At 54.5% G+C, this 10,810-nt stretch overlaps 1 protein-coding gene across 1 annotated transcript in view; it reads left to right on the top strand.

Moving 5' to 3' along the window:
- The window catches only part of IGF2R (insulin like growth factor 2 receptor), a 96,924-nt gene extending 88,136 nt beyond the window's left edge, over positions 1-8,788 (top strand). The window contains exons 45-48 of the mRNA XM_081295320.1: positions 1,617-1,803; positions 5,419-5,571; positions 6,291-6,360; positions 7,034-8,788. Of these exons, the coding sequence (XP_081151446.1) occupies positions 1,617-1,803; positions 5,419-5,571; positions 6,291-6,360; positions 7,034-7,450 (827 nt within the window). The 3' untranslated portion in view covers positions 7,451-8,788. The remainder of the gene's footprint in view (positions 1-1,616; positions 1,804-5,418; positions 5,572-6,290; positions 6,361-7,033) is intronic.
- The last annotated feature ends 2,022 nt before the right edge of the window (positions 8,789-10,810 follow it).

The raw sequence follows: 10,810 nt of genomic DNA on the forward strand, positions 1-10,810 counted from the left end.
GTGCAGTGCATAACCCGGGCGCCCTAGATGGCCGGGCGATACTGGCACTGGTTACAGAGTGTGACGGGCCTCGGGCATCAGGAGCCCTGCCTTGTGTCTGCTTGCAGCAGCTGCGGTCCCTGGGGAAAGGGAGGGGTGCACATGCTGCTTTGTGGGCTGGTGCTCAGCCAGCTCCGTCCCTCCCTCATCATCCCACAGCGTAGAGTGAACGCCTCCTTCTGCTTTCGTACACTTCAGTGACTCCTCCAGTAATTTGGGGTCAGATGTGAAGGTCATACTGTCTGGGTGTGCCTCTTGCTGTCCCACATCCTCGGCCTAGGAAGAGCTGAGTTCATGTTGGTTGCCAGCTGTGGGATTGCATTGTAAGCCTTTGAGGTGCCCCCTTAGGCAGAGGAGGAGAGGCCCAGCCCCCTTCCTATATGGCTCAAAGGACCTCCATCCTGCAGGCCTCTGGTCCCCCAGCTCATGGCTCCAGCCATCTGTCCTCCATGAGCTCCATGTCCTCCTGAAGCCTGGTGGCTTGATCTGTGCAGCTCCTTTGTTCCTCTTGCCAGAGCCACCTCCATGTCTCCTCCTCAGGAAGCCGCCCTTCACGAGCCAGGGTTCCCGCCTCCTGGTGGGTCTGGGGGAGTGCTGTGCTGGTGAGGAGTGCAGCCCCTCGCTCCCCACAGGGTCTGCTCTGGAATCCCAGCCCTCGGGGTTCTGTGTGCCGCTTGCTGTGTGTTGACACAGTCCCTTTCAGACTCCTCAGTGTTCCCCTTTCCTGCACCACAAAGTGGCGTTGGATTCCTGGTTCTTGAAGAAATGCATGTGAAATCTGCTCATTCACCGCAGCAGGAAAGGGAGCCCGCGGAGCCTGTCCTGTCTGGTTGGACAAGCAGGACCATCTGTTCAGTTCCTGCTTCAGCCACCCTGCGTGGGGACACGGGATTCTTCCCCAACTGGCCGTGCACCAGGGCACCCGTCTGTGGACCCGCACACCAGCCACACAGGGTTCCCCTTGTGCTGACACCACTGGCCAGCTCAGGGGCCCCCAGACCTGCCCTCCCATTTTGTAATTTGACACAAGAGCTCACAGCACTCACTGGGCACACTGGCCTCGTGCTCACGGCGTTTCAGCAGAACCACCAGGGTGGCGAGCCACCATGAGAAGACCCCACAGGCAGCATCCAGCCCACGGGGGTCAGAGGCCTGGGCCTTTGCTGCGATCCCCACACTAATGCGTGGCACCCTGGTATCCAGAACCTCTGTGGGGCTCCTGTGAATAGTCATGGTTGATTGGTTGGTCTCAGTCACCAGGTGGACAGGTGGGGCCTGACCAGTCCCACTCCAGACCCTGCCATTAGCCAAGGCTGGAGGCCAGACCTCTTCAGGGGGAGGTAAAATCTTTAGTGCATGCTTATTGTTTAGGACAGGAGCGCTGTGAATCTGCAGCAGGTAACTTTTTTGTTGTTTGGTTTTTAAGCTCTGAAGGCAGAGTGCTTGTGGGTGGGACATTTGATGACATATCTTGACCTGTGATCATGAGTCTGTGTCAGCTTTTTGCAGACAGTGAAGTGTCAACTCAGTCCCTTACTGAGAGGCCGATGGTGACAGTACCCTTTCCCCCTTGACAGATGGTGATCTGGATGTGGTGTTTGCCTCTTCCTCCAAGTGTGGGAAGGACAAGACGAAGTCCGTCTCTTCCACCATCTTCTTCCACTGCGACCCTCTGGTGAAGGATGGGATCCCAGAGTTCAGTCACGAGACCGCCGACTGCCAGTACCTCTTCTCCTGGTATACCTCGGCCGTGTGTCCTTTGGGGTAAGTGGCGTCCTGGGTGCTCGACCCCTCTCTGCTCAGTGTGCGGCTCCGGGGTGAGTCTGAGCTGTTCCCCCGTGCAGAGTACTGAGACACGCACACAAAGTGGAAGAGGACAGACCTCCTGCAGCCAGCGCCCTGCTTCAGTGGTCAGGAGTGGGAGGCGCCTCTGCATGTCCTTCTCCTGACCCACAGCTGGCACCTCTGCCGAGGACCTCCTGTAATAATGGATGGTCTCCTCTGGGTTCCCTCTCTTCCTGCCTTCCCCGGCCACCATCCCATAAGCCTTCTTTCCTCTGTCCTGTGACCTTGAGATCAAGAGGAAGACGAACCCTCAGCATGTCATGACCTGAGAAGGGTGCCACCGCCATCAGGCAGCAGTGGCAGGGGTGACGGGGGACTTCTGGTCCCGCTTCTTAGCTCCTGTTGTTTCATTTTCACTTCCCTTGGGGACTAGCTCAGCAGAAGATGGCTTTTTCCTAATTTGTCCCAGGCACATGGACACAAGGACTCTTGTCTGCAGCATCACAGAGGGGTCTTGGGGCTGAGGTTTCACTCATGACACTTTAGCTTCTGAATATGTGTGGTGTTTGGGTGGGGTCATGGCAAAATACAAGGATTAAAACTAGAAGTTCTTTGTGAAAGAAGCAAAACGCGAACCAAAGAAAAACATTAAGATTTAAAAATGAGCTTCCGGCACTGTTGGCAGAGGCAGAGCTGCGGTAAACTGTTTTGCCCCACCCTCTGCATGGAGGAGACCAGCCCAGGCCCGAGCCTCAGTCAGGCCTGTTGTAACTGGCAAATGGCTGAGGGCACAGTCCACAGGGCTTCAGGGATCCATGTCAGAGCCAGAGAGGAGCTTCCACGGGAGGCCCGCTTTTCACGATGTCAGAATGTCAGGCCCTGGAGTTGCTTAAGCCCCTTAACAGGTTGGTAACGCAGTGAACGCTGGAGAGGGAAAGCATGAAGTACCCACAGCAGGCACACTGCCCGCTGGAGGGCATGGTGGCTGTGACCACCACGTGGTGGTCAGGCAGACCAGTGTCCGCGTGGCTCCCCCCGCAGTCTTCCCTCACATTTTATCCAAGTATAGTTGTACCTTTTTTTTTTAAATAAATATTTTTAGCTATAGACGGATATAATATCTTTATTTTATGTGGTGCTGAGAATCGAACCCAGTGCCTTGCACATGCTAGGCAAGCGCTCTACCACTGAGCCACAACCCCAGCCGAATTATAGTTGCCCCTTTTAAAATCAGATATAAATGTGGAAGACAGGTAGCAGTTGTCCTAACCGAGGGCCCTTAGTTCTCTCAGCTGTTTCCTGTGCACTCACCTCCGTGTTCCTAAGGAGTGTGTTTAGGCTTCATTGGCCTCCTGCAAGGCCAGGTGGAATCAGCTTTCTCACAGCTTTCTCTTACTATCCCCTACCTTCCCAAAACGGCTGTTCACAGTTTTGCAGTAATCAGTGCAGATGTATTTATGCTTTTACAACATTAAAAAAAGAACTTCCATAAAGTTAAAAACCTGCATCTGCAGATGGAGGGGCCCACCACTTGCCACAGAGAGGCCCACAGTTGGGAAGTGCCACACCAGTGGGTGTGAGAAAGACTAGAAGCTGCAGGGAAGCTCATTTACTGAATTTAAGAACAGTTTTTTAAAAATATTTAATTTTGGGTTACAGTTGGACACAGTACCTTTATTTTATTTATTTTTATGTGGTGCTGAGGATCGAACCCAGGGCCTTGCTAAGCAAGTGCTCTACTGCTGAGTCCCAGCCCAGCCCGGATTAAAGAACAATTTAAGAAGGATTATGATATTGGACAACAATATCAGTAAGCTGTATGTAAGCAATAGAGTTTCTGGTTAGTTGGAGGTCCAGTTTTAGACTTTTTATCCTGGTATGTATGTCAGTACTTCAGAAATAACCAACACAGTAATAAAATAAGCACATAACCTCAAACAGTAGAGAAGAAAAGGTGCAATAAAGAAACTAAAGTCTCTGCAGAAAGACAAAAACGGGAGCAAAACAGAAAATCAGAGACAAGTAGAAATGACCTAAGGTGGTGGGAATAGTTGTCAGTGTCAGTCATGGTGGTAATGTCCACAGGCTGACCTTCTCTTACAAGACACGTGGTGGTGGTGGGGGGCTCTTAAGAGCAGCTGAATTTGCAGGGAGTGCAGGAGGCCTGAAAAGACCAGAGGTCAAAGGCTAAGAAAACAGACCAGGCAAACCACAGTAGGAAGGGAGGCTAGACCAGTGGAGAGGGAGGACTGCTGATTTTGCAAGCGCCAGCTCCCTGCAGATACAGGTAAGCTGAACTCAGCCCACCTGGGCCAGGAAAACAGAAACCCACAGAACCACACTTGGGCTGAGGCCTCCTTTGCTGGTGTTTGCTGGGTCAAGTTCACAAAAAGTAACACCTTGAAAAGACGGGGATGAGAGTGAAAAGGCTGGGTTGAGCAGGCAGACAGAGAACCCTGTTCCTAGCCGCCAGGAGGCACATTCTCCAGCTCAGCCTCACTTAGCAAACTGTCACAGATCAACCACGGAGGGGCGGGTCCCTGAGTGGCTATATATGGACTCTGTACAGACTCAACACCTGACCCAGCTAAGTCGGGAACCAAGGCAGCCGATAACCAGGAAGTAAGTACAGCTGGGAACAGACCCCCCCCACCCACCCAGCGTGAGGAAGACCTTGACACAGCCTGAGGACCCTGGGTGATGGACCTGGGCTGGGCCATCCCGGGCTCCTGAGCAGCTGCACTGGTTTGGCTGGTCTGCTTCCGGCTTTGAGGGGAGAGGCCTTTGGGGCTGAGACCACTATCCATGCAGTGCATTCCCCCTGAGCAGAGGCCAGTGGGTAGGGCCCAGGGGCCTAGTCACTCAGAAAGCCAGTCCCTCCTGCTCTTCCTTGCCTTTGTGGTGCTGTACGAGGCCGCTCGGGGAGGCTGAGCTTCTGAGCCTGGTGGCTCAGCCATCGCTTGGTTGCTCTGACTCAGTTATTTTGGAGCCAAACTTGTGACGGTTAAGTCAGTTTCTGAAGGAGCAGCCATACTGTGGGCAGCTGTTCCTGCGATGTGTGGTGCGTGAGCCTGTGTCTCATCCCGAGTGGTCAGGTACCTCCATCACTGGGGAGGACCAGGACCCTGTTCTGCCGTTCTGTGTCTGCATGTGGTGACCCTGAGTGATGGGAAGCTGGCAGATGAGCAGCCTCAAGGCCTAACCCCGCTGTCCCAGAGCAGAAGGGGAGTTAGCCAGGCGTCCCCCACCCCACACTGCTTCCCTGTTTCACTCCCTTGAACTCTTCATGTCATGAAAGTGCGCCGATGTCCCTGCTGGTCTGAATGTCGGAGCGTGGGGTTGGTGGAAGGCGTGGGGTGCTTCACCCGTGCTCCTCCAGGTGGTTGGGGCTTGAGAGGCCACTGCCTGGCGTCCGTGGCCCCTTCTTCCAGGTTCTTCCCACCCAGTTTTTGTTGGTGTTTTTCGTGTCCACTGGATCCGCTTTCACTGGCCGGGTGGAGACTGGCTGGCCCCTTCCTGGGAACCCTTCAGTGCTACTGTGGCAGTTGCACCATCGAGTGACTTTGTGGCTTCCTAACTTGTGACATCCTCCAGGGTGGGCTTTGACGGCGAGAGTGCTGGACCAGACGGGCAGGGGCACAAGGGGCTCTCGGAGCGGAGCCAGGCCGTCGGGGCGGTCCTCAGTCTGCTCCTGGTGGCGCTCATCGGCTGCCTGCTGGCCCTGCTGCTTCACAAGAAGGAGAGGCGGTGAGGAGTGCGTCCTGACGGGGCAGCGGGGGCTGGGGGCGGTTCAGAGTCAGGGCTCGGGAGTCCCACAGCATCAGCGCCTCCTTGTCCTTGGTTCAGAGCTCCACAGTGGTGCTAAAGGTCTGCGCACCGCGACACCAGCGTGTGGTCGCCCAGCGCTGTGGCACCATTCTCGGGCATGGCTCACCCGTGTCGTACACCTTGGCTCCCGGCCCGGCTCATGCAGAGCCAGGACACTGAGCTCCTGATGTGCCCGTCCCCTCCCAACAAAGGGAGAAGTGGTTGGGGTGGGTCTCCAGTTCAGGAGCCGGGCTCCGAGGCACGACAGTGTGAGCCGGCCTCTGCGTACTCCCAGCACCTACCTCTCATCCTGCAGCCCTGGGGCACAGCAAAGTGGTCTGGTGTAGTCACATATGAAAAATTAGAGACCAGATGTGAGTGACACGTTGTAGAACTGTGACCACTGAGAGGTGAAGCAGGACCTGAGCCTCCTTCCCAAGCCTGTGTTCTTCCCATGAACCGTGAACATCATCCATTTGCAGGCTGGCTGTCGTCATTGGTGGTCACTCAGAATGCCGTGCCCTGGAGGGTGATATGTGCTGGGCATGTAGCCTTGTGACCCAGTCCTCAGCAGCTGCAGATGCTGGGCAGGCAGGCTGTGGTGGGTGTGGAGGGGGCTTGTTCTACCCTGGACTAACGATGGTCTTCATTTTCAACAGGGAAACCGTGATTAACAAGCTAAGCAATTGCTGTCGAAGAAGCTCAAATGTGTCCTACAAATACTCAAAGGTACTCGTCAGCTGAGCCTCTGGGGCCTGCTTGCCCGCTCATCAGTCAGTGCCCATGGTCAGCACCAGGGTGTGTGCTGCCCGGAAGACCACGTGGTGGGGGAGAAGGCTTGTCCTTCACTCAGCCCTCACCCAGCACCGTTGCTGGCTGTCCCCTCAAGTCTGTCCCGCAGGGGGGCAGCCGGTTTTCTTAGGAGTGCTCGGTGCTTGGGCTGTTCTTAAGACACTGTGGTGGTGGAAATAGTAACTCCCAGAAGAGGCCACCTAGGGTAGTACTACGTCCGGCCACCCCTGCGCTTTGCATTGCCAGATCTCCTCTAAAACCAGACTCTGCAGAGTCCTCCCTGTGGCTCTCCACACACCACGTGTCCCCACCCCTGCCACTGTCGGCCCCTTGCCGTCCAGCACTGCCAAGGGGGGTGGGTCCGCACAGTGCTCCTCACGCTCCTGCAGCTCTCGGCGTGGCCTGCTCTTACTGTGAGCGGGCAGTTGTCCCCAGCTCTGCTGGGGCCTGGGACCTGGAGGCCCAGGTGGGGACAGGGGCAGTGGTGGGCAGGTGTTCACTCTCTCCCTGGCTCCTGCAGCAGGGTGGCCCCTGATGTGCCAGCAGAACTGCAGAGGGGAGAAGGGTGTCTGCTGGGGCTCACGTGCCCTCTGCTCTTGCTTCCTGGCAGGTGAACAAAGAGGAGGAGACGGACGAGAACGAGACGGAGTGGCTGATGGAAGAGATCCAACTGCCGGCCCCCAGGCTGGGCAGAGAGGGGCAGGAAAATGGCCACATCACCACCAAGTCCGTGAAAGCAGAGGCCCTCACTTCCCTGCACGGGGATGACCAGGACAGCGAGGATGAGGTCCTAACCATCCCAGAGGTGAAAGTTCACTCGGGCAGAGGAGCCGGGGCCGAGAGCTCACGGCCCGTGAGGAACGCACAGCAGAGGGCCCTTCGGGAGAGGGAGGACGATCGGGTGGGGCTGGTCCAAGGCGAGAAGGCCAGAAAAGGGAAGCCCAGGCCCGGACAGCAGAAGACGGGGACCTCAGCCATGCTGGCGTCCTTCCACGACGACAGTGACGAGGACCTTTTACACATCTAACTCCGTGGTGCCTACAGGAGCGCGTGGAGCCGTGGGACAGCCAAGCACCTCCAACCAAATAAGACTTCTACTTGATGCTTCTATAGTTTGCCTTTAACAAAAACTGCTCCAAAGGGAAGAGTTTTTGTGACGGGGGAGGGTGAAGGAGGCCACACCACTCCTTCCTGCTGGTTTACAGGCCTTGGGACAGGCCTGCTCCAGTGGCCGGCGGGCGGTACCTCGTCCTTCCCACGCTCCGCCGCTCAGCGCTGCGCCAGTGCCGGGCCGGGCATCCGGAGCAGCGGCCGCGTCGAGGGAGACCCTTGCTGCTTCAGACCCGTAGGGTATCTGACCATTACTTAGCATCTTAATTCTCTCCCCCTATTTATTGACTTCGACAATTACTCAGGTTTGCAAAAAAGTGAAAACAGCTCAGTTTCTTCCTGCCGGCAGGGTGGGGTCCACGGTGAGGGGGCGGCTGTGCGGGCGGATTTGGGGGGCTCGAGCTGGCCGGCGGCGTGTGCAGAGCTGGCGAGTGCAGAGCTGGCGAGTGCAGAGCTGGCGAGCGAGCGCCATTCTGTCTCTTCCTTTCTGCTTCCGTTTCTCGAGGGCACACACGGTGCACAGGGTCCCCGAGTGCCTGGGTTTGGGGGTTCGCCTGTTCTATGCCTGTGGCTCTCTGCAGGACACCTTCAACCCCAGGTGGCCGCAGCACATTCGTCAGTATTGCTTCCGCTGGCTGGCGAGCTCCACAGCCCACCCAAAGATTGGCTTTGTTCTTTTGTCTTGCTGTGCCTGTGAGTGGAGTTGAGGTATCAGAGGAAGGAACTTCTCTCCAGGTTTGGGCTGTAGGTCTCATCTCTTCAGAGTCTCATGATACACCACCTTTACTGTGCTTATTTTTTTAAGAAAAAAAAAAAAGCGGTTATCAACCATTCGACCTATAAGAAGCCTTAATATGCACAGTGTGTGACTTACAGAAATCATGTGAGACTGTGGGCCAGCATCTCGCCCCGCGCTGTGCTTGGATCCGGCTCCTGGAGCCGAGGCCGGGGCACCCAGGGCTGCAGGATAGAAGAGCAGCCGGTGTTCCTCCTCTGCTGTGGACTCCTTTCTCAAAGTGTTCAATGAATGACTTTTCTCGAATTGTAGAATTGTACATAGACTCAGTGGTATTCATATACTGAAAAGCAAACCACCCTACAGAATTTCTTGGTTTGTGCCCAGTTTGGCTGGCTTGTTTGATTTCAACATGAGTGTATTTTTTAAAATTGATTTTTCTCTCCTTTTTTTTTTTTCCCAATCAACTTTACTGTAAAATACAGTATTCAGCAATTTCAATAAAAGATAAATTATTAATTGGGTGTTCTCGCTTTTTTCCTCCTTGGTAGTGAAGAACTTGCTGAGCTAGTGGCCAGTCTGGCCTTCTGTTGTTCAGAACATGTTTGCATTTGGGTGTTAACTTCAGTATCCTGTTGAGCAGCGCTGAAGTTTCCCTCCGTGTGTTCCCCGTTGCTTGGTCCTTTGGTTCCCGTGTGCCTTCTTTCAGCTTTATCCAGATCTGATGTCTCCATTCTTTCTAGTGGAACTTAGTCTCTTGTTGACCAAAACAAGGACTGCGGTCATTTTACAGTTCTACAATAAAGCATCTTTGTATGCGACCCTACCTACCGTGGGAGTCTTCCTCCTGAATAAATTCACTGGTCTCCTCTCTTAACTTACTGATTAGTTATTGAGAGTTTACCTACATGTTGACATAAAACAGAAAATTACTATAGTATCTCCTGTTTTCCAGCTTCTCTGAGGTTTCAGGTACCCTTGGTCAGCTATCATAGAAAAATACTAAAGGAAATATTCCAGAAATAAACAATTCGTAAGTTTCAGGTTGTGCACTCTTCTGAATAGATGAAATTTTGTGTTTTCCCACTCTGCCTACATGTGCGTCATCGTATCCACTTCATATATACTGTCCACCTGTTAGTCACTAACTAGGTATCATCGTGGGTCTGGCCATGTTTGGTTTTGTGTGTGTGTGTGTGTGTGTGTGTGTGTGTTGGGGGGTAACTGGAGGTTAAACCCAGCTTCACACATGTAGGCAGATCCTCTACCACTGAGCTATATTTTCAGTCCTTTCACTTCGCATTTTTGAGAGAGGGTCTCTCCAAGTTGCCCAGGCGAGGCTTGAAGTTGTGATCGCCCTGCCTCAGCCTCTTTGTAGCTGGGATTACAGGTGTGTGCTGACATGCTCAGCTTCTCCATCTCATCGCTAAATCACACATTGGTTCTACCTTTTGTGTGTACGTGTAATTTTACAACATTTCTCCTGAGACGGGTACCGCAGGGTCTTATGAAGGTTTACGTCATGACCCAGGTCGCTGCTGCTCGGGCATCATGTCCCGGAGCTCTTCTCCAAGCTATTCCCACTTCTCGCTAGACCATGAAAGTCCTGGTGGTAAAGGGAGGGGGTTTGCAGGGACCTGCCGTCCCTTGGCAGGCTTGATGGCCTGCCCAGGTGGGGTCCTGCTGCAGGGCAGCACTTCCTAGGCCCCTCAGAGACGAGGGAGTGTGTGTTCATATGGACTTCTTTTCTCGCCAGCTGCTCTTACAGGTGCTTTGGGGAAACCTGCCCTGACAGCAAATAGGAATTCAAATATTTCAGAGAAATGATCGTTCACTTTTTTTCTAATGAGATTTTCTGTGCCCCGACTTCAAGCCTGTCCACTGAGGGGCAGGGCCACAGGATGCTTGGGTGGCATATGGATGCTCAAGCAACCCATGAGAAGGAAATCTGCAATGAAGAGGAAATGTGACTGAAGAGCTCACAAACGCGTGGAACCCGAACTTCACCAGCCACCGAGACATCCCCTTACACAGATGGGTCCTCTAGGAAGGGCACCTGTCAGTGTCCCTGATCATCTGGATATTTGGGGTGGTCTGATGCTTTGTACCTGATGGGCCCGCAATGGGCCAGTGTGTGCAGGGGAGATGACGGGGACACAGTAGATTTCCTGAATCCCCTTTGTCTGCTCCTGAAGGATACCTGGGCTCCGTGGGTGCAGCCTGGGGTCTTGTATTTCTCCTGTGCTTCTCCTGCCCCAGTGCCAGGCTTGCTGTGTGCCTGGACTCTGTTCTGCTAGGGTCAGTACATACACAGCTATGGCAGGCAAGAGGGAGCCAGCTGCTGTGAGGTCAGCAGGGGTGGAACAGGGGCAGCTGGCCCAACAGAGGCCCAGGGGCACGATGGCCACGTTGAGTTTGGGGACATGACTGAGAGGGGCAGCAGAGGTAAAGCTGAAGCCAGCCCAGAACTTGGAGCCTTATGGAGTCACAGGGAGGCGTTTGGACTTGCCCTGAGTGTGGCCAAGCTGCAGAGAGGCGGGG

This window comes from Spermophilus citellus (genome assembly GCF_964194105.1).
Source record: "Spermophilus citellus genome assembly, chromosome: 5".
Lineage (NCBI taxonomy): Eukaryota > Metazoa > Chordata > Mammalia > Rodentia > Sciuridae > Spermophilus > Spermophilus citellus.